The sequence below is a fragment of the Tripterygium wilfordii genome, chromosome 5, assembly GCF_013401445.1.
Source record: "Tripterygium wilfordii isolate XIE 37 chromosome 5, ASM1340144v1, whole genome shotgun sequence".
NCBI classification, from domain to species: domain Eukaryota; kingdom Viridiplantae; phylum Streptophyta; class Magnoliopsida; order Celastrales; family Celastraceae; genus Tripterygium; species Tripterygium wilfordii.
The window spans coordinates 10,998,121-11,020,266 of record NC_052236.1 but is presented as its reverse complement, the minus strand read 5'-3'; the positions used below and the strand labels follow the sequence as shown (position 1 = coordinate 11,020,266).

Here is a 22,146-nt window from a genome sequence, read left to right as displayed (position 1 = left end):
TGGTGGAGATTTGATGGAATTGGCTGGATAAATTCCAGCCTCAATCCCCCTTAAAATTTGGCGGGCCACAGTAAACGTGTTTCCGGTGCACTGCGTCAGTGGCAAAATCGTGAATAACGGAAGAAATAGGGGGCTTAGATATAGAGAGGTTTTCTCCATTACGCACCACTGTTTGTAATTCAGGAACGGACAACAAAACAGAGGCTGCGCCTTCTCACTGTCTATGGGTTTGGCAGACAACGATAGATAGTTCTGCTTCGGAGGGCAGAGGGAGTGAGCGCTAAGTCTCCGTCACCATCTTTTACTGAAGCGAAGAGGCGCTCTCTCTCTCTCTCTATCGCTTCGGCTTTCGCATTCTGTCTGTGGAGTGTGGACTGTATTTTAGAATAGGCAGGTATTGCAGGGGAGTTTAATCTGCGGCCATCATCTTCTTATTGAGTAATTGTGTACTTCGACTACTCTTTGTATGTGAGTTCTGAATCCCTAATTTTACCCCCTGAACATATTTGGACTTTTTTTTTTCGTGGAATATATGCCGAGCTAGGTTTTGTTAATTGAATCAATCGGACGACATGTGTGTGAAAACCTAGGTTCTTGGGTTATAAACTCGTTTGTGGTACTTTTTATTCGCAATTAGGGTTTTTTGATGTCAAAGCATCGATTTTTTTTTTTCTCTTCTAGTGGAAGTGTGTGGTTTAGTTAAGTGAATCAGCTAGGACTGTTCCATAGCTAGAATGCACAGGGTTCTGGTGAAAAAGGGAGTATGGAGTCCTGGTTCAATAACTTGTATTGCTTGGTTCGGCTTTTCTGGTTACTATTGAACACCTGCTAGTGATTTTGATATACACATTTTTTTTTTAATTATTGTTTTATGTTATGGTTCCTCAAATTTCGGAACTGTTTATGTTTTGACTGTTTGTTTAGATATATAGAAGTTGGTGAAATGCCATAGTTTTGTTCAAATGAAATATATACCAAGTTTAAAACTTTTGATCCGTGAAAATATACACACAACCAGATGGCATGGACTGAGAAAGATGTTGATGATGGGAGTGAAAGACACCCAATTCGAGAGAATGGTTTCTTGAAAGGATCACAACCTTCAACTGGTACTGGTGGGTCTCCTGTTAGTATTGCTTCAGTACAAAAGGGGTTTGAAGTGAAGGACACACTTTCTTATGCCACCATTCTTCGATCCAGGAACAAGTTTGTTGATGCACTTGCTCTGTATGATAGTATATTGGAGAAAGATAGTGGAAATGTTGAAGCCCACATTGGAAAGGGGATATGCCTGCAGAAGCAGAATACGGGAAGGCTCGCTTTTGACAGTTTTGCAGAAGCCATCAGGCTGGACCCCCAGAATGCATGTGCCCTCACCCATTGTGGAATTTTGTACAAAGATGAAGGCCGCCTGGTAGAGGCTGCAGAGGTATGCTCATGACAATCGAGTGATCGTTTTCACAAGTAAAGATAGGTTATGCCATATGCTTCGGTATTATCAGACATTGGTTTGTAATTAAACTGTTAAATTATTACTATTGTTATTATTCCTCTTTGGTTTTGTTTCATAAAATGTCAGTTTACAGGAAAGTCTATATTAGACACATCCTGTAACTTTGTCTACCTTTTACCGAAAGATGGCACTTTACTTACTTGTTGGGGATACAGAAATGTCTATATTAGACACATATGTCAAATTATGTTCATATTTTTCTGTGATTGAATGCTAGATTACTTCTGCTAGATGTCTGCCCTCATTGCTTGAAAATCCTGCACGGCATATCTAGCTTGGCATAGATTGAGCTTGTTGTGGGCCTAACATGCACTACTTGATGCTTGATGGCCTTGACCTTGCCACTCTATGGTGAGGCTACAGCCAGCTTAAAATTATACCTTGGAAGCTGTGGAGGTGTGGCACAATACTGGTTTGTATGATGACGCAACATTTGGTCGATCTTTTTTCCGGAGCCCATACCACCATAATGATTGTGCTTCCCTACGACTAAAGTTTAGATGCCTTCTCAGACTATCCAAGGATATCTTATTTTCTTGCATGTGGCTTCATTCTGAGCCCATAAGACTTTAGGCTTCTGCTAGAAGCCTAGAACAGGAGCGAATTGTGGCTTGTGTCTTATTGATGGTTAATCACTCCTTGCTGATTATCTGTGTGGTGCCTTTTTTCCGAGTGAATAAAGTTCTTCCTCTGCCTCACTTCACTCATCTTGCCAAGTCAAGTGACCACCTTACTAGTGGTGATAGTCCCTTATGGGATTCTGTTATATATGCTTACGCATGGACTACTTGAATAAATTGCACACAATAGGGTACAGCGTCCTCTTGCCTGACTCATGGCATGTCAAGTCTCACCTTATTTGCGCAGAGCTCTGCCTATATATCATGCAGGTGCGCACACACATTCACTCACACGAGCAGGTGCCCACTAACTTTTATAAGTTACATTTCTGCGGTAAGAAATTGGTTGTGCCCTTGTACTATACTACTGTTACTATTTTTTTATTAGAAGTAAAAGTGTTTATATCCTTTGATTTACTTATTGGAATTGTTTGTGCTAGTCTGCTACCATTTCTGTCAGAGATTGTAGAGTAAACCTTAATGGATTTTACCGGGTGCAGTCGTATCAGAAGGCCCTAAAAGCAGATGCTTCCTATAAACCGGCTGCAGAATGCCTAGCCATTGTTTTAACTGATCTGGGAACCAGTTTAAAGCTTGCTGGAAATACTCAAGAGGGAATACAGAAGTATTATGAGGCGCTTAAAACAGATCCACATTATGCTGTAATATCATTTACTCTTTTACTTCCTCCTTCATGGCGCTTCCTCAATTTTATTAATTGTGCTTCTCTGCTTCTTACAGCTCTGTCTCCTTATACTCATTCTTTATATGCAGCCTTCCTATTATAACCTTGGGGTTGTCTACTCTGAAATGATGCAATATGAAACAGCTCTTAGTTGCTATGAGAGGGCAGCACTTGAAAGACCCATGTATGCTGAAGCATACTGCAATATGGGTGTCATCTATAAAAACCGTGGTGATTTGGAGTTAGCCATAGCCTGTTATGAGAGGTAATGTACTAAGTGTTGGATCTTGTATGTCATTGATGGGGTATAATTCTGTTGCTGCCCTAATTACTAAACTGCAATGCTATGTCAGGTGTCTAGCTGTATCGCCAAACTTTGAGATAGCAAAGAATAATATGGCAATAGCCTTGACAGATTTGGGAACAAAGGTTCTTTTTGCATCCCTGACCTCAGTTAGCGCATTTATCTTCTTGTTAGACATTTGAAATCAGATAATTCTCTTAATTCTTTGAGTGTTTTTACATCATTTAATACTTACATTGTTGCCAATTATAAAGCGGGATCATTGTTGGTAGTTGGATTGATTGAAAAAAGATAATTTCTTCTTAAGAACACATGTAACAGGCTAATCAAAAGTCGCTATGGTAATTTCATAGTCGTCAAAAGCCATCAAGGCGCACGCTTAAGCGTTGAGGCGAGGTGCAAAGCCAAGGCTTCAGTGGCCTCGTGGCGAACATGTGGCCCAATGGTAGAGCTGCAGGGTTCAACCTAGAGGTCCAATGTTCAATTCTTGAAAAAACAGCCTCTCACATATGTGGGGGCAAGGTCTGCTTACATCTTGCCTATTCTCGACTCCGTCAACTGCGGGAGCCTTATGCACGAGAGTTGTTTACATTTTTTACCAAATAAATACGGGAAGGAGAGTAGTTTTAACTTGTAATTTCGATTTCATTTCTGTGTTTCCTTGCCTGATTTTGGATTTAGTAATTTGTCCACTCAGGTTAAATTGGAGGGAGACATCAATCAAGGTGTGGCATATTACAAGAAGGCCTTATATTATAATTGGCACTATGCTGATGCAATGTATAATCTTGGGGTTGCTTATGGTGAAATGTTGAAGTTTGACATGGTAAGTGATATGCCTAAAATTATTTGCTCTCCAGTGGAAGCTTTAATTCTTGGTCATAATCAATTCCTTCTCACTGATGGGACATGGGTTGTCTATATCTTGTAACCTTTTTGTAGTTAACCGTTAATAATCAATCACGCTATTATGCAGGCAATTGTTTTCTATGAACTTGCTTTCCACTTCAATCCACATTGTGCAGAGGCATGCAACAATTTAGGAGTTATATATAAAGACGGTGACAACCTTGATAAAGTTGTGGAGTGCTATCAGGTACTTTCTGATACTTCTGTGTGATATTTTCGTTTTTAGTGTCTGCATACGTTGTTGTTAATTATCATTACCACCCTTTCAACAGATGGCATTGTCAATCAAACCAAACTTCTCACAGTCATTGAACAACCTTGGTGTCGTGTACACTGTCCAGGTTTGGCACTTGGGCATTTCTTATGTAAAATAACTGTATTCTTTGGCCAGTACGTTAATATTCTTTCTACTGTCAGGGGAAGATGGATATTGCTGCAAGCATGATTGAGAAAGCTATCATGGCAAATCCCACATATGCAGAAGCCTATAATAATCTAGGTCTCTCTCTCTCTCTCTCTCTCTCTCTCTCCCCTCTTCACATAGTCGTGAACACGCATGGAGACACGAAAAGACATGCAGAAGTTACACCATATAGGCATATACTGATGTTTAATCTGTTGGAAGTTTCTAAATATAATATTTTTTTGAATGCCGTTTATGTGTAGGGGTACTTTACAGAGATGCTGGAAGTATAGCTCAGGCTATTGATGCTTATGAGAAATGCCTTAAGATAGATCCTGACTCTCGCAATGCAGGACAGGTACTTTCTTTCCTTTCTATTTAAAAAAAGTACTCAATGTGGCCTGTCCGTGGGTGTAATTGTACAGCTTCAACTTTAGATTCCTTACACTTTATAAAAGAGGGAAATAGGGAATTATTTAGCATGCCATAATGTCGTTAGAACCTTCTCTGGAAAACATTATCCTTAAACATAGAAAAATAATTGTAGTGACTAAGCTGCACAAGGTGTATACATAAGAGGAGCATTAAACATGTAATTTTTCGGACAGCACATTTGTTGAGAAGGATAGGTTCTGAGCTTATTGTACAACTTTTTAGGTGCTTTTCTTGGAAGTGATGAAAAGTGAAATGGATCAATGACTGTTGGTTCCTCTTTCTGTCCTTTTTATGTTGCTCTTTCAGTTTAACTTTCTGGTTTACCTTTTTCTTAGTTGAATATATTTTCTTTTCCACAGAATCGATTGCTTGCAATGAACTACATAGAAGAGGGACATGATGATAAACTCTTCGAGACTCACAGGTTTATAATAATTCCCTACGACTTTGATGCATTGTTCGTTTCATTATCACCTTTTCTTTTGTAATGGAACTTTATGTCCTTGTATCTTGACTGCCTAGAATATTTGGATTCATCTTAGAAGAGATATTGCATAAACTTGTAGCAAGGTTTATATGTATTTTCAATTAATGTGGTGGTTATTCTTTTCCTTTGATGTGCATGCCACTCTACTGCTTACAACATCTTTGAATATCTTTTCTACTTGTTACTTGGCAATGTAAGTCTTGGACGGCCGCCCTGGAAAGCTAGCCTCAAAAGATATAATAACAACCTAAAGAAAAAAGTGAACTATGTGGATTAGCACCAGCAAGAACATAAATTATGTTAGATTATAAGAAAATCAATTTTCTTTAGCCCATTAAAGGTTCGTTGAATATTTCTGACTTCAAATCCCTAAGAAAAAATGAGTTAATTTACACTACACTTTATTTTCTCCAAGGTAACCTTCTCTTGAAAGATAAACATGGACCCATTGTATTCTTGTTTTTGGCTTGTTTATCTGTGTGTGTGTGCTTGCACTACTTTAGCATTGGGCATCTTGAACTCATTTGAACTTGCATCTGAATTAGAATGTATTTTTACAGGGACTGGGGTAGGCAATTTATGAGGCTATACCCACAGTACACTTCATGGGACAATCCAAAAGATCGAGAAAGACAACTTGTGATTGGATATGTTTCTCCAGATTATTTTACACATTCAGTATCTTATTTCGTCGAGGCTCCTCTTGTTTACCATGACTATGCATTATACAAGGTGGTGGTTTATTCAGCCGTCGTGAAGGTATCAGTTAACATGTAATCTAGGAAAGATAATGACTATGTGCCTTCTTTAGTCCTTACTCATGCTGTTGTTTGATTGCATCCGTTTATTCACTATTCATACTGCACATTCATTTTCTTGGTTCTTAAACTTTTTTTTTCCTAATCTTGGCACTATGAAGACCAATGTGGATTCAACTGGTGGCATCTATGGTGCCGAGAAATGTATTTCATTTGTAACAGTTGGTAGAGTGCCCTTTGCTTATTTTACATTGTGTCAATGCTAAAATACGAAGGTTTAGTTAGTGGACTCAGACATTTAACAGGAAGTACTTTTCACCTAAAGTTAATTACCCATGGATTAACGAATTATTATTTCCTAACAATTTAAGGATGGCATATAAAAATGTGATATTTAGCTTATTTAGATCTACAAAGCCAAAAATGTTAGTTGTTAATATCTAGATTTCCATCACTTATGGACAATTTGAGGGGCTAATTTTAGAACTACTGTCTTAACTCTTAACGGTCAGGCTTCTCTTTTGGCTGCCTTTTTCTGTTTTCAGAAAGAAAAGGATTGACAGTTATTGAAGGGTAAAAAAAGGTGGAATAAGATGCACGGGGAATGTAAACTGGCAGCTGGCAGAAAAAGTATATTCCTCTAGAGATTTATACTAAATGAGCGCAACTATGAATTAAAAGCCTAGTCCTGGTGCTAAGAATGGAGATATAAATGATGGGAGAACTTCTGGATATTCCAGGACTCATTGGTGGCTGCGAAACTGAATCCAAGATGAAATGAAGATAAAAGTCTTGATAGGATCTCGACAATGCACCTTTCAATATTTTTTAAAGCTTTATTATTTTTCTTTGACAAAGTATTCTGATGGGAACTCCCACATCGGAAAGATGGGGGAGTTAAGTGTTGTTTATAAGGAGGGCAAATGCCACTCCTTAACATGTAACATAAGAGCCCATGAAACATTGGTATTATGGATGCCCATTGGACTACAGTCGGTCCATGGGTGCGTGTACCCATGGATGCGGTTTTGGCCTATTGGACTGTTAGGGTGGGGTTTGTGTCTGGACTCTCCAAAGGCCGGAGGGGTCCTTATCAATGGTATCGGAGCTAGGTTCTGCCCTCCGTTCCCTTTGTCTAGGTGATCCTGGATTGGGTCTTGTGTGCCACGAGAGGGGTACCTATGGATCTGGGCAGCGTAAGGAGAGCCTGTGAAGCCCGTGGAGACCTGGTGGCTGCAAAGTGTGCCAACGTGGGCTCTGGCTCAGTAAAGCGGGGGTATTGATAGAAACTCCCACATCGGAAAGATTGGTATTGTGGAGACCCATTGGACTACAACCGGTCCATGAGTGCATGCACCCCATGGATGTGGGTTGGGCCTATTAGATTGTTAGGGTGGGGTTTGGGCCTGCACTCTCCAGAGCCCATGAAACAATGGTATGGAGGGGTCCTTATCATATTCCATAGAGCAGGAGTAGGTAGACTCCTGGCAATTAATCTATTTCGTTGCTGTTACACCATCAAACCAGCTGGGGATTTTTATAATATGCTGTGAATCATCACATAACCGTGTGATGATGTCGTAATATGTAGTTGTCTTGTTGAAACGTTAATCGTGTTTCAACAGCAATTGAATGATGCAAATGAAAATGATCCCCCGGGAAAAAAAGACAAAGTACAACCTATGACATAATTGAAAGTTTGTTAACTGTTGCACCCTTGAGTTATTAGATCTGTGATTTTACTGATTATCATAGTATGATCAGATTATTTGTACAGTTGTATTGTGTCATACAATTTGCTTATCATTTTAAGCGAGGTCTGGGATTATATTTACGTCATTACGCAGGCAGATGCAAAAACTAACAGATTTAAGGAGAAAGTCCTTAAAAAGGGTGGGATATGGAGAGATATATATGGGATTGATGAGAAGAAGGTAGCAAGCATGGTAAGAGAAGATAAAGTTGATATCTTGGTAGAACTTACTGGTCATACTGCTAACAATAAGTTGGGAATGATGGCATGTCGACCAGCTCCAGTTCAGGTATGTTTGGAGTTATTTTAATTTTGCATTCAGGGTCTTCACTTGGTGCCCTTGTTTCTATTATCATTAGTATGATATTGAGTTAAATCTTTTAGTACAGATCGTCATCATTAAAGCCTTCATCCCAAACAATGTTCGTATCGGCTACATGAATAAAAAAAAGGTGAACAACTCTCATGCACAAGGCTCCCGCACTGGGCGGGGTCGGTTGCATGAATCAATAGGAGGAATTAGTGAGAATTCATCTCAAGTGTGAGTGACATGATAAAATGTATGCATTATATTATTTTGTATTAGTAATTGAGTGACATAGCGCAGTTGGCATAACTTAAGTAGTTGTCGAGTCTGGTATTCAATATCCTTTCTGCATATTTTGGAATTTTTTACACAATGGTATCACTAATTAATGGGACAAAGAATTGAGATATATTTGAGAGAGATGTATCATGTTTTATCTTATTCTGTTGATGTACATTTAGCTTAAAAAATCGGTGGATTTTGTATCTGATCTTACTTTCTGTTTTTTTTTTTGTTTAGGTGACTTGGATTGGATACCCTAATACAACTGGCTTACCTAGCATTGATTACAGAATAACTGATTCACTGGCTGATCCTCCTGATACTAAGCAAAAGTAGGTTTTCTCTCTCTGTTTCTTTTAAAATAAAACTCATTTCCTTCTCCTGTTAAGAATTAGTTGTTCTCACAAAAAAAAAAGGGTGGGATGTCTAATCTGTGATTGACTCTTTTATCCTATGGCAGGCATGTCGAGGAGTTAGTTCGACTGCCTGAATGCTTCCTTTGTTATACTCCTTCTCCGGAGGCTGGGCCTGTTTCTCCAACTCCCGCTCTTTCCAATGGCTTCATAACATTTGGTAGCTTTAACAATCTTGCTAAGGTACTGGGTAGTTTCAAATTTGGGCAACTCAGGTGAAGTACTTTTTATGTGTTCTGATTACACTTTTTCTGGGATCGTCTTTTATGTACCTTCACAGATAACACCTAAAGTGTTGCAAGTGTGGGCTAGGATACTCTGTGCTGTTCCAAACTCAAGACTTGTGGTGAAGTGCAAGCCATTTTGCTGTGATAGTGTAAGACAAATATTTCTTACGCTGCTGGAGCTGCTGGGGTTGGAATCGCTCCGTGTTGATCTATTGCCTTTAATTCTTCTAAATCACGATCATATGCAAGCATATTCCCTTATGGATATTAGGTACTCCTCATTTTCTCCATTAGTTCTAGCTAGCTATGCATCCTCTTGGAGTTTCTAACTTATGCTCCTATCCATATTTCATAGTTTGGATACTTTTCCATATGCTGGGACAACCACGACTTGTGAATCTCTCTACATGGGTGTGCCATGTGTTACGATGGCTGGTTCATTACATGCTCACAATGTTGGTGTGAGTCTTCTCAGCAAAGTTGGTGAGAACTTCTATCTTATATTTATACTGTGTATTAATGTATTGCTAGTGGATGGCTGCTTCGAAATGAACTAAATCCATGTTTAACTAAAATATTGATATGCTGATGACTTAGCTGCTTCATGGATGATTAAGTTTATAGGCATTTGACAATGTGCTAGTCATATCCTCATTTGCATCATCAGTATCGTCGTCGTTTTTGCCCGTTGTCATCGTTACAAGAGCCATTGCCAGGGTGCAGATTACTGTACTTTTTTTTTTTTACTTCACCTCTCTGTCGTACAAACTTTCTCAAGGGATATAGGTCAGTAACATAAATAAGTCCACTGACAATTGGAAACACAGTAGAACTTTAGAAGTCAGTTTTTAACTCCGTTTTTATATTTACTTGTCCTTCAAAACAGATGGTGAAAGGAGGTTCACATTAAAAAGATGAATTTCCTTTTGCCCTTCTCTTCCCATTCGTGTGGTGAGCTCATTAGTGTGACCAAGACATAGGTCCTCTCTCTTCATTCCGTTTTCAACAGGACTGATTCTTATGCCCTTTATAAAGTTAGTCATTCAATGTTTCTGGTATTATTGTTGAACGAAAGAATTAATTCCCTGTAACTTTTTTGGCATTTCTTTCTGATTTATCCAAATTTACTTTAAATGGTGGTGTGCACATTCATCCATTCTTCCTTTTTCATTTTTACCCGTGGTTTCTTTTTTCATGGGTGCATTTTACAACTAACTTGGTGTGGATTTCTTGCGAATTGCCATGCAGGTTTAGGACATCTGATTGCAAAAAATGAAGATGAGTATGTCCAGTTGGCATTGCAACTGGCCTCAGACGTCACAGCTCTCACAAACTTGAGGATGAGTCTTCGGGAGCTTATGGCTAAATCACCTGTCTGTGATGGACTGAACTTTACCCTCGGATTAGAGTCAACTTATCGGGATATGTGGCGCAGGTATTGCAAGGGTGACGTACCATCTTTAAAGAGAATGGAAACGCTACAACAGCAGGCTGTTCCGGTAGAGCCACCTATCAATAATTCTGAGCCAACAAGGATCACAATCTCAAGGGAGGGTCCACCCTGACCTATCAAGGCCAATGGATTTAATAATCCTGTTTCGTCATCCATAGATCATGGTGCATATCGCTGCTGAAGAAAATGGAACGCAGTCAAATCAGACTACAAATTTGGGCAAGCTGAGCTGAATTTGAATCTGATCTTACCGGTGCATGTGAGCCATTTAATGGATTCAATAGTGTATCTTATAAAAGGGTGGAGCCTCAATTTATTTGCATAGGACTAAATACAATTGGGAAAAGATGCCGCAAGCATAATATATTTTCCATTGTGACAGAGGAGTCTTGGCTGATTGAAGAAAGATGATGCTTTGAGTTCCCTATTTGTAGGTGTTATTGTTTGCATTGCAGTATTTTCCTCCTCAAATATATAAATTAGTTGGCCTGTAAATCAGGAGACCCGTCACCTTCCCCCGTCTGCCCTCCCGCTTCCGTCTTCACCATGGCCTTTTCTCAATATGCAAGATTTCGGGATTGATTTCAGAGTTGGAGATGGGATGTAACAATTTAGGTTTCCACGTTTCCATGTGAATCAATGATCATTCTAATGGTCAATATATTGCAGCAGATTCAAACCTGGAACTTATATTGTTGTGTAATGTCCAATGCTTATGTTGGTTTAGTTTTTTTTTAGAACCGAGAACCCCGATTCACTGGACAACTCGACGAACTCTAAATTTGGGCCATCAACCCCGCTCGCGTTATGTTGATGATAGGTAAGATTGGAATGAATCTAGTGCGAAGAGAATGATAAGCTAGTTTGTTTCACGTTGATGACATGTAAGATTGGGAAGAAGTAAGTTTGAAGGGAATGATATTCACATTGATGACAGGTAAAGATCGAGACAAAGCCTATGTGAAGAGAATAATATCGAAGTCTACGAAGGAGAGTTTAACTCTTTTATGGACACAAAGCAAACAAACGTTTTTTTATTTTTAGTTGGGCTCTTGAAAGATGGCAACCGTTAAGGTGTTGGGCTTGGAACGGGATAATTGGGCCCGTTTTAGCCCAACTTTCTTTGAAATTTCGGCCCTTTTGGGGGTAATTTTCAAGACTTCCCCAGGTGCACCAAGAGGAGGAGAAAAAACTGCAATTGCATGACGTCATCATTACAAGTAGCGACGTTGAAGAAGAAACGCGAGATTTGTAGATGTAAAGAACGATTTTGGATTAGGGTCAATTGCAGCAGGAGCGTTTATACCGGCTGCGATGAGACCAATCAGGCTTCCGGAGCCGCCCGGCGGTTTCTCAGGCATGCCTGAGATCTTCGAAGGCGGTGTGTACGGCGCAATCAGACGGGCGGTTGTAATTGGAAACGGTTTCTCGGGTGCGGAGAATCAGTGTATCGGATTGGTTAGGGCTCTCGGCCTATCGGGTCGCCATTCCTTATACGTGAGTGCTTACTCTTACCTTGAACCGAATCTCCATGTTCTAGTTCATAAGAATGAGAGTGCATAGAAAGGAAAAGGCAGGTAATGCTATGCAGCTTTATAATGCAATATAACAATAATTTTTTAGGGTTCGTAAATTAGGGAATACACATTAGCAATTTTTGTATGTATGTATATTCTGGTCATTTATTTTGTTGTTATTGATGGCAACATATATGCAGCGTGTTACTAGGCCAAGAGGAGGGTTTAATGAGTGGTTTCGATGGCTTCCAGTTTCAATCCACCAAAAGGTAGACTATTTCATAAGACAAATCACAGTTAAAGGGAATAAAGTGATGCCTATTTCACCTGAGAGAAAGGGTAATAGATGCTTCATGCTTGACTAGCATTCACTTTCTCATTATTTAATATTTTAAAGAGAATTGTAGCTTACGCTCAAAATGATGGGGGCGGTGGTGCAGGCTTGTCAAGTATTTTAGAAGCTGACGCAAAGAAAATTGCAAGTATGGCACGTGAAACATTTGAAAGGTATGATTTGCAATGACTGCAATGCTAAATAAAATTTTGAACAATTTTTTGTTTATGTGCTTAAAGTTTGCTTCCTGTGGGTTATCTTGTATATTACTGTATTTGAGAGAAACAATGTTATGTTACTATCTTTTCATCTTTTTTATTTGTACTTTTTGATAGGGAAGGGCCAGTATTGGTAGTGGCTTCTGGTCACGATACCATTTCTGTGGCAAGCTCCATAAAACAGTTAGCACCAGAAAATGTTTTTGTTGTTCAGGTTAAACTTCAATTCTTTTCGGCTTTAATTCAAATGCAACAGTTTACTGAAACATACATGAAGCTTTGTTCTACGCTTCTGGATTGCTAGATGGGTTTGATTATATGTTATCTGTTTCAGTATTTATTCATTGCCTTCTTATCTCTCAGATGAATATAAAGTCTTTGAGTACGTAATGATTTAACTTTAGGGCATTCTAGAAACTTTTCCGAACAAGTACTTATTGATACTGTTTTCTCTTAGTATACCTATTTTGGTTTTCTTATAGGTGAACATCTGACCCAATAGTAGAGTTGTAGGGGTACAACCTAGAGGTCACGGTTCAATTCATGAAAATAACCTCTCTACATTACGTGGGGTAAGATCTATATACATCTCACATGTCCCTAGCCCTGCTCATTATGGGAGCCTTGTGCAAGAGTGTTATTTACCTTTTTCTCTATATATTATGTGGGGTGAGGTCTGAGTGCACGAGTGTTATTTACCTTTTTCTCCACATTATGTGGGGGTAAGGTCTGCGCAAATCCTACATGTCTCTGACCCCACCCACTACGGGAGCCTTGTGCATCCTATTTTAGTCGTATTCCATTTTGATCTTAGGCAAAATCTTGTACCTCTTTTCAAATTCCTTTGACTCTGCTCCTTTGATACTGACCATAGTAGTCAAGCAGGCTTAATCTTTACGCTAAGTATGTCCTCTGTGTCCAACCCAGTTCATTGCAACTGGCCTCTAGTTCTACTTCGTTTTCCTTTTCTTGTCAGTACACCACCACTGACTTTCTCTATCTGGAAACATTGTTTGCAGATTCAACATCCAAGGTCACATCTAAGCAGGTTTGATTTAGTGATTACTCCTAAGCATGATTATTACCCATTGACTCCTCATGCCCAGGAGCAAATTCCATGGTTTCTTCGAAGGTGGATAACTCCACGCAAACCTCCTGATAGTCGTGTGGTATGTGTTTTGGTCAAACTCTTCTTAAAATAATGCACTGCATAATGAAGACTTGACAATATATCACTTTATACTGCTCATTTGATTAGAATTTAGATTGTTACAGTGGTGTGTGATGCTTATTGGGCTGTGCTTTTGATACTCAGTTTCTCACAGTGGGAGCTCTGCATCAAGCTGATTCAGCTTTACTAAGGAGTGCTGCCTCTGCATGGCATGATGAATTGGCGCTGTTGCCGAAGCCCTTGCTCGTGGTCAATATTGGTGGCTCTACAAGTATTTTTCTGTGTATCTTGGAATTAGTTAGGATATTGTTGAATTTTATGTTATTTTTGTTATTGATTGCATTTGGCGAACTACTTTAGAATAAGATATCTAATTCCTTCCTGTCACTATTAACTATGGCTGGAATACAACCCTTTCGCCTGTCAAAATTGAAACTGCACTTTTTCTTCCTGTCACTACTTAACTATGGCTGGAATTTTCTAATTGCTTAACGTGATCAAAACTACTCTTGTATCAAACATTGATGTCTCTATGACGTGGAATGTCACTCTCTAGTCTTGTGGCAACACAGTTCTGTAAATGTTACTGCACGCTGGTTTGGTACATCAGCAATATCTTGATTGCTGTGAATTTATATACATCTATAATATCAGCCTGAAAGTTATGAAAGAAGTGTTAACCGAAATCCTTACGTATTTCGTCTATGCCAGTTGTTTTGTCTTCTATGCATTATAAATGAAGGATTGTTCAGACTGTAAAATGATGTGTTATCTTAGGCAGCTGTCAATATGGTGTGGATCTTGCAAAGCAGTTAACAGCTTACCTGCAGAATGTTCTATGGAGTTGTGGAAGCCTCAGAATTTCTTTCTCTAGAAGAACTCCTGAAAAGGTTGGAATTTGTTTGTAGAATTATCATGTAAATTTATCTGTCTTTTCTTTTTCACTCTATGATGGGTGTGCTCACTTTCTCTAAGCACTGCTATTGACAGGTATCCAGAATTCTACTGAAAGAATTTAGTGGTGATCCCAAGGTTTACATTTGGGATGGTGAAGGTATGAAATTTACGAGATCTTTGAGGACCATGTCTTGTAGTTCCTTATTCATAAGTGCACATTGTTTTAGGAAAAATGTTAAACATGCATTCTTGCTATACCTCTCAGGTCGGAACCCACATATGGGGCATCTAGCTTGGGCTGATGCTTTTGTTATCACAGCTGATTCTGTGAGCATGATGAGTGAAGCTTGCAGTACTGGGTATTTTTTTTTGTCTGATGATTGAGAGCCAACCTTCACACCTTGGCATTCTTTGACTTCTGCCTATTCTCAATGGAAGTTTACTGATTCATGAAGTTCTATTTCTATCCTGCAGGAAGCCTGTCTATGTTATTGGAGCTGAGCGGTGTACATGGAAGTTTGCTGACTTTCAGAAGTCCCTTCGAGAACGAGGAGTGGTTAGACCATTTACTGGAATGGAAGATGTAAGTTTCCAGTTGTCTTAATCTTCATTAGCTACTCATAACTCTTTTGGTTTCTTCTTACAAATTAATATACTGCCCTTCAGTGGCACAAAAAACCTGATAGGGTAGTGTTATATTTTTCCACAGAACTTTTTAGCTGCCAATAACGTCTTCCACATTTGAGCATCGCACGTGCTATTGTCATTTCAAACTCCCTTTCCTTTTACCATTCTATGTTTTACATTACAGATATCTGAGAGCTGGAGCTATTCGCCGCTAAATGACACCGTGGAGGCTGCCAGTCGGGTTATTGAAGCCCTTGCTGGGCGTGGATGGACAATACAGTTGTGAGGGGATTTCTCATATGGAGGTTCTATAGGCTACAGCCCAATAATGTTTAAATGGTGCCAGGATTTGTTACACTAACACATTTTCTCACCAAGTTTTGACCACTTTGCAATAGCAGTTAACATATACAGAATATTTTCTGCCCATAGGAACAGAGAGAGAGAGAGGATTTTGTCAGTTGCTTACGGCTGATTTTCTCCCTTTTCCATTGCGTTGAAGTTACCGGCATTTTAACCGAGCTTGTATATTGAACTGCCGTACATTTGAATCCATTTCAAGTTAATAAGATTCATTCACTTCTTGTTTCTGCATATCCTCCAGAAGCTTTCAAATGTGGGACGTGAAGTAGATAACTCTGTTTTAGACTGAAGATGGTGTTTTTGTTGGCTTCAATGCTTCTATGGATTTATTATTTTTTTGTATTTGACAGATCTGTGGAGATGGAAGTTGGCCTTAGTAAATTGTCCTCCATATTATATAAATGCTTACATAATCACTTCTGGATTGGCAAAATGAAGAATGTCTGATGTAATCTACAATGACAACAGGTTTTAGCCGGAGTAGATAAGGACTTGTGAGGTATCATCTGGTATCAGTACTTTGCGCTAACGGATTGGTTCAAATTAAAAGGTTATATGTGTTTTAGTTTCATTGATAAACGATATTATGTGTTTTCAACCACTTTGGCGATAGCCTAATTGGTTTTCTCTTCAAACTCAAGGCCTATGGTGTCCAATGTTGAGAGTTCAAACCAACCACCTAGGACTTGGGAGCCTAACATATTTCAATGTGAAATCTTGGTTTTGTGGACTTGTCCCACTTCCGGGCCTTTACTCGCATGGGCTTCGGCTCAAGTAGTTATCTCTTCGGACTCAAGGCCTATGGTGTCGAAGGTCGAGAGTTCTTATGGGATCCTGGTTCCTTGGGCTTCTTGGTTTCATGGGCTTGTCCCACTTCCGAGCCTCTACTAGCATAGGCTTTGACCCGAGTAGTTATCTCTTCGGATTCAGGGTCTATGGTGCCCAAAGTCGAGAGTTCTTGTGGGATCCTGGTTTCATGGGTTTGTTCCACTTCCGAGTCTCTATCCGCATGGGTTTTGACGCAGTTTCCAAAAAAAAAGTGCTTTGACCGACTAACAGTGGCTACTCAATTGAATTGTATTAGAAACCGTTCTCCATTATTAAACGAAAAGCTATATGATTTCAAGAATTAGACCGTCATACCTCATCAATACCTGATCCATCAACAGAGCACAGACAGAGATTTTGTGGCAATTCCACCAAATCCATGACGGCTATTATGAGCTAGCAAGTCTAATGCAGGGTCCAATACAAGAAGTAGGAGCAACTAATCCAGTTTTATTAGTACAAACTTATGATACTAACTCCTCTATCATTCACTACATAAAGCTTCACTATATCTGCTAGTCTTATCAGAAGCTTTCACTCACATTCATCAATATCTCCTATCATAACCCAAGAAGCCTCTCTTCCTCAACTGAAATGGGTGATTCAACTACAATTGATGTTGAATCCAAAGGAAAAGCCCCTGTTGTGATTTCCAAACAAGAGAAGGTAGGAGGAAACAAGAAGGGGATTGCCATTCTGGACTTGCTTTTGAGGATATCTGCTATGGTCTCTGCTCTGGCTGCTGCTGCTGCTATGGGAACTAGTGATGAAACTCTTCCTTTCTTCACCCAGTTCTTCCAGTTCCAAGCTAGCTATGATGATATACCCACTTTTGAGTATGAGCTTCTTTCTTCCGTTATGATAGGATCTCAACATATGATATCCCAATTGTTGAGTTGTACGCACAGGATTTTATATGTTACGAATTCACTTTAATCATGTGTTGTCCAACTCAGAAGTTGCGATAACTGAAATACCAAACTGTTGGGATCTATATCGTTCTCGTTCTTTTATATGTATATGATTTCCTTCAATTGCTGCATATATTAATTTTCATATCAATGTATGCAGGTTTTTTCTCATTTCAATGTCATTAGTTGCAGGCTACCTTCTTCTTTCTCTTCCTTTTTCCATAGTAACCATCATTCGCCCTCACGCAGCCGGACCGAGGATCCTCCTCCTTATTTTGGACACAGTAATCTACCCAACTTCTTGAACTTAAAATTATATCAAAACTTGTTTTTTTTTTTTAATCTCATTTTGACATGATAAATTGGATCAATAATCTGCAGATGGCAGTAGTTCTAGCTACTGCTGCTGGCGGGGCGGCCGCTGCAATAGTTTACTTGGCTCACAATGGCAATTCTAACACAAACTGGCTTGCCATCTGCAACCAATTTGGTGACTTCTGCCAGAAAGTTAGTGGTGCTGTGGTGGCGGCTTTCGTCGCTGTAGTTATCTTGGTGTTCATGATTATGCTCTCTGCGTTTGCGCTTCGAAGACATTAAGGAAAAACAGAAGAAGAAGATGAAGATGAAGTGTTGAGAAATACTGCTTGTTCTTAAGTAATTGTTTGTATGTATACATTATTGGTTGTGTTTTATGTTGGTATGAGAGTGAAAGACATGGTATATGTTACTTTTGTGTTGTGTGGGAATTTTTGCAATGGAAAATCAGTATCTTTTGTGTAAGTTTTTCTTTCCACATTGTGCATTGAATGGTTGAGTATCAAAGTAAAATTAAGGATGTATCAAATCAAATGGTTCTCAAGAGAATTCAAAAAATCACAATTGCAAATAGTTTATCCGCAATCATTTATCAATATAAGTTTGTTTTGGGACATTCGATACGCAGTTAAACTTGGGCCGTCAAACGAGAAGTGGGCAATTCCATTATGAATAAAATGGTAGAGAACCAAACTTGAAGAATTCAATTAAACATCTTTCGTAACCTCTAATGGTACAAAAGAAGAAGCTTTACTTGATTACCATAAAAGGGTTTAGGAATAAGTGAATGTTAGGTTGGATGGGATGGATGGAATTCCAGCCTCTCCATACCCTACCCACCTATCAGTTAGGGGTACCTGCAGTGGAAATTCCTACAATTTCCTACACCACCGTCAGATGTGTTCAATTCTGTGAGACCCATATTATTTTTAAAATTTTTAAAACAGATTAAACGGTGAGATAGGAAACTACATGCAATCTCTACTGTAGGCATCCCGAACTGACCCATCTATAGCTTTGTGGGAAAAAGAAACAAAAATAAGTCAACCAATATATAAGTGGTTTTGTCTCGATGGTAGGGTGAATGTTGGAATGTGTGGATTATGCATACGTACTCGACTTTGATTCCATGCTTGAGATTATATTTACGACTGAACTAATGTGACATGTATTGAAATGTGTCGCTATCTTCGGATTTATCATGTAGGGTCGGTCACGGGGGAGACGACTGTTGATTGAGTTCTCCTTCACCAAAAAAAAAGTCAACCTGATAAAAGTATAGGATATTTTTATATAAAAAAGAAAAGAAAAAAGAAGATGAAATAAAAGAAAATTTTCTACATTTCTAATTCAATCAACAAATTTTCACTTCTTAATTTATTTCTATTCTTGTTCAAACTCATATAAGTCATGCGATCTAACAAACGGACTAATAATCAGACCAAAAAAGATAGGGATCCCACTAAATGAGATCCCAATCATCCCAGTAAAGAGTGACGTATCATTTACTGTGATGACTGGGATCCATATCACTTCTGAAATAAGACACCCAATGTGGATATTCTTTCCAACCAATCCATGAACAAAAGTAATATTTCAAAGATATTGTTTTAGTTACAATTATTCAGCTTACTTTTAATTATATAACTTGAACCCAGCTAATTTCCCATCAAATTGAATACTAAGCAACAACTCCTCCCGTCAACATAGAAAACTAGAATTCCAAATCTATACATCATAGAAAGGAAATCTGTACCAATTCTCCTTAACCCACTTTGCTTTTGGATTTGGTTTGGGTTCTCTATATAAGGCTATTTTCGCATTCATTCTCATCAGCCAGCAGCTTTTGAATTATTTCTCATTCACCCAACGCAATCAAAACCTTCCCAAGAATCTCTTTCTGCCTTCTCTGTTTCAGCCAACGATGTCGCACCGCGAATCGATAGCGATCGAGGTACCGGAATCAAGTGCTGCTGCGAAAGGAAAGGCGCCTCTCATTGGCACTGCTGTTGCTGCAAGGCATGGGAAGGGTGGATACAAGAAGGGAATTTCCATAATGGACTTCATTTTGAGGATTTGTGCTATGATCTCTGCTTTGGCTGCTGCTGCTGCTATGGGAACTAGCGAAGAGACTCTTCCTTTCTTCACTCAGTTCTTCCAATTCCAAGCTAGCTACGACGATCTCCCCACTTTCACGTACGTATAAATCTTCAAAATTTTGAACATAATTAGTCTAAGAGCTTGCCATGCTGTTACCACTTTTTTTTCCCCCTTTTTTTGACCAAGTAACACACCAACATGTGGTCTAATATAGAGTTGTGAGGGTGTAACCTAGATGTCACAGGGTTCAACAACCTCTCTTCATATAATGCGCGGGGTAAGGTGGAGCGTTGTGCACGAGTGTTGTTTACCTTTTTTACCTTTTCACCAAGTAACTACCCAGTTGAGCATGACATTTGAATAGTTGTATTGATTTAAATCTCGGGCCACCAAAACATAGCTTGCCATGTTGCTACTACTTCTTTTAAAAAAAACCAAAGAACACTTGCGCCATGCTGACGATAACAAGACTGAGCCGAAACTCATATGGGATAAATAAGGCTCTTAGCCCCTCCCCGGATTTTTTTGATTGAGGAACATTTTTTTTGGTGGCCGAGAAATCACCCAGTTCAACATGTCATTCAGAAAGATCAACACCGGTGGAATCTATCCAAATTTAACACCGATGGATGAGCTAAGTGCACATAAACATCAGGCAGCTATAACATTTCGTACTATGCTGACAACATGTAAGACTAGGCCGAATCCTTAATCCTATGCAGGAGAAATGAGGCTCTTAGCCCCTCCATGGAAGTGGGCAGACTCACAAAATTAGAAAAATCCCAAGGAAACACTCCCAGTCATTTTCGAACTCCCGACCTTAGCATCATCCGCTTTAAACCTAAATAGATTAACCAAATGAGCTATTGCTGCGTGATTATGCTGCTGCTACTCTGATACCATGTGAAACACCATTGATTGCCACAAGACTAATTGAGAGGTCGATGTGTGTTGTTGCAGGTTTTTCGTCATAGCAATGGCAATAATTGCAAGCTACTTGGCCCTTTCCCTTCCATTCTCCATCGTAACAATCATCCGGCCACACGCGGTTGGACCAAGGCTTCTCCTCCTCATCTGTGACACTGTACAGCTCTCTCAACCCTAATGTCTAAATCTCTTAACACTAAACCATCAATATTCAAGAATATTAATGAAAATGGTGATTAAATTGTTGCAGCTTGCACTGACTCTTGCCGCTGCTGGAGGTGGAGCAGCTACTTCCATAGTCTACTTAGCTCACAATGGCAATGCAAACACAAATTGGCTGGCTATTTGTCAACAGTTTGGGGATTTCTGCCAGCAAGTGAGTGGGTCTGTGGTGGCTTCTTTCCTTACTGCTGTTATCCTATTGTTTCTGGTTGTAATGTCTGGTTTTGCTCTCCGAAGGCATTGATTGAGAAGATCGAAGTCTTGTGTGTCTGTGTTATGTGATTGTTTCATGTACCATGTGTTGGTTAAGTGTGAAGGCACTGGGAACGTTTTACTTTGTTTAGTGATCAAAATTGTTGCGATTTAATGTAATTCCTTGTGCGGCTTTCACATTCGTTATTGGGGTTTTTTTTTTTCGAAGGCAAACATAAAAATAGTCATGGAGCTCAAACTCAATTAATTAGTGTCACCCAAAATTGACTAATTATGTTCAGATTTGATGACATACCAAAGTATTTTGTCATATTTCTAGAAAGTCAAAATTATTTAGGGTTTTGGGAAAGTAAACACTTACGTGATAGTATAATGGTGAATCTCTCTAGTTTTCAATTATATCGACCCGAAAAGTCCTGAGTTCGATTCCCATTGGAAGTAAAATCTTTGTGGCTACACACTGAGTTTTGACCCATTGGGAGCAATATTCTTGTGTCGTTAATCGAGAAACTTTTCTGTGATTCCCATTAGAAGCAATATCCTTGTGGCACGTGCTCGTATTTGACCCAACTTATCTTATCATGAAATGAGAAACTTTTTATGCGTCTGGACTTAGGAAACTTCTGGCACTTCTGTGCGATTCCCACTGGGAGCAATATCTTTGTGTGGTTAGGTGAAATACTTTTGTGTAATTTTCATTGAGAACAATATCCTTGGGACATTTGACCCAACTTATCTTGTCATCATATGATAAATTTTCTATGAACTTCTTTGTCATTCCCATTGGGGACATTATCCTTGTGAGTTGTGACATACTGATGAAAACCTTGATATTAACAGAATTAAGAACAAGGTTAGGTTGAGAGAAATCTCTCGATTTTGAGAACAAGTCTCGATTTTTGTTTAATTTCTTTGATTGATAAAAATAAGTACAACTCTACCGGCTTATGTAGC

General features: G+C 39.1%; 4 protein-coding genes across 6 annotated transcripts; all 4 read left to right on the top strand.

Annotated features, from left to right (window-relative positions):
• Positions 1–1,018: 1,018 nt before the first annotated feature.
• Positions 1,019–11,275, top strand: LOC119998681 (probable UDP-N-acetylglucosamine--peptide N-acetylglucosaminyltransferase SPINDLY). Its single transcript, XM_038846048.1, has 17 exons — positions 1,019–1,429; positions 2,634–2,795; positions 2,908–3,083; positions 3,172–3,247; positions 3,820–3,948; positions 4,099–4,218; positions 4,304–4,372; positions 4,449–4,530; positions 4,698–4,792; positions 5,229–5,293; positions 5,917–6,115; positions 7,962–8,156; positions 8,694–8,788; positions 8,917–9,052; positions 9,150–9,367; positions 9,452–9,579; positions 10,345–11,275. The coding sequence occupies exons 1-17, from the start codon at positions 1,019–1,021 to the stop codon at positions 10,659–10,661; spliced, it is 2,673 nt and encodes an 890-aa protein (XP_038701976.1). The 3' UTR covers positions 10,662–11,275.
• A 444-nt stretch (positions 11,276–11,719) lies between these two features.
• On the top strand, positions 11,720–15,907 carry LOC119998682 (mitochondrial fission protein ELM1-like). Of its 3 annotated transcripts, XR_005468283.1 has the most exons (12): positions 11,720–12,046; positions 12,267–12,405; positions 12,507–12,573; positions 12,736–12,832; positions 13,638–13,787; positions 13,934–14,060; positions 14,567–14,679; positions 14,780–14,843; positions 14,952–15,045; positions 15,161–15,269; positions 15,498–15,652; positions 15,746–15,907. XR_005468283.1 is itself a non-coding variant. In XM_038846050.1 (11 exons), the coding sequence occupies exons 1-11, from the start codon at positions 11,864–11,866 to the stop codon at positions 15,597–15,599; spliced, it is 1,245 nt and encodes a 414-aa protein (XP_038701978.1). In that variant the 5' UTR covers positions 11,721–11,863; the 3' UTR covers positions 15,600–15,907. The 3 variants fall into 3 exon arrangements, 2 of the variants coding, with proteins under 2 accessions (XP_038701979.1, XP_038701978.1); XM_038846050.1 differs by having other exon boundaries at positions 11,721–12,046; positions 15,498–15,907; XM_038846051.1 differs by lacking the exon at positions 13,638–13,787 and having other exon boundaries at positions 15,498–15,907.
• A 654-nt stretch (positions 15,908–16,561) lies between these two features.
• On the top strand, positions 16,562–18,195 carry LOC119998916 (casparian strip membrane protein 2-like). The gene is made up of 3 exons (XM_038846389.1): positions 16,562–17,340; positions 17,576–17,699; positions 17,797–18,195. Exons 1-3 carry the CDS (start codon positions 17,099–17,101, stop codon positions 18,010–18,012), a joined length of 582 nt encoding a protein of 193 aa, XP_038702317.1. The 5' UTR covers positions 16,562–17,098; the 3' UTR covers positions 18,013–18,195.
• Positions 18,196–19,540: 1,345 nt separating this feature from the next.
• Positions 19,541–21,294, top strand: LOC119999103 (casparian strip membrane protein 1-like). Its single transcript, XM_038846623.1, has 3 exons — positions 19,541–19,926; positions 20,791–20,914; positions 21,008–21,294. The coding sequence occupies exons 1-3, from the start codon at positions 19,655–19,657 to the stop codon at positions 21,221–21,223; spliced, it is 612 nt and encodes a 203-aa protein (XP_038702551.1). The 5' UTR covers positions 19,541–19,654; the 3' UTR covers positions 21,224–21,294.
• The last annotated feature ends 852 nt before the right edge of the window (positions 21,295–22,146 follow it).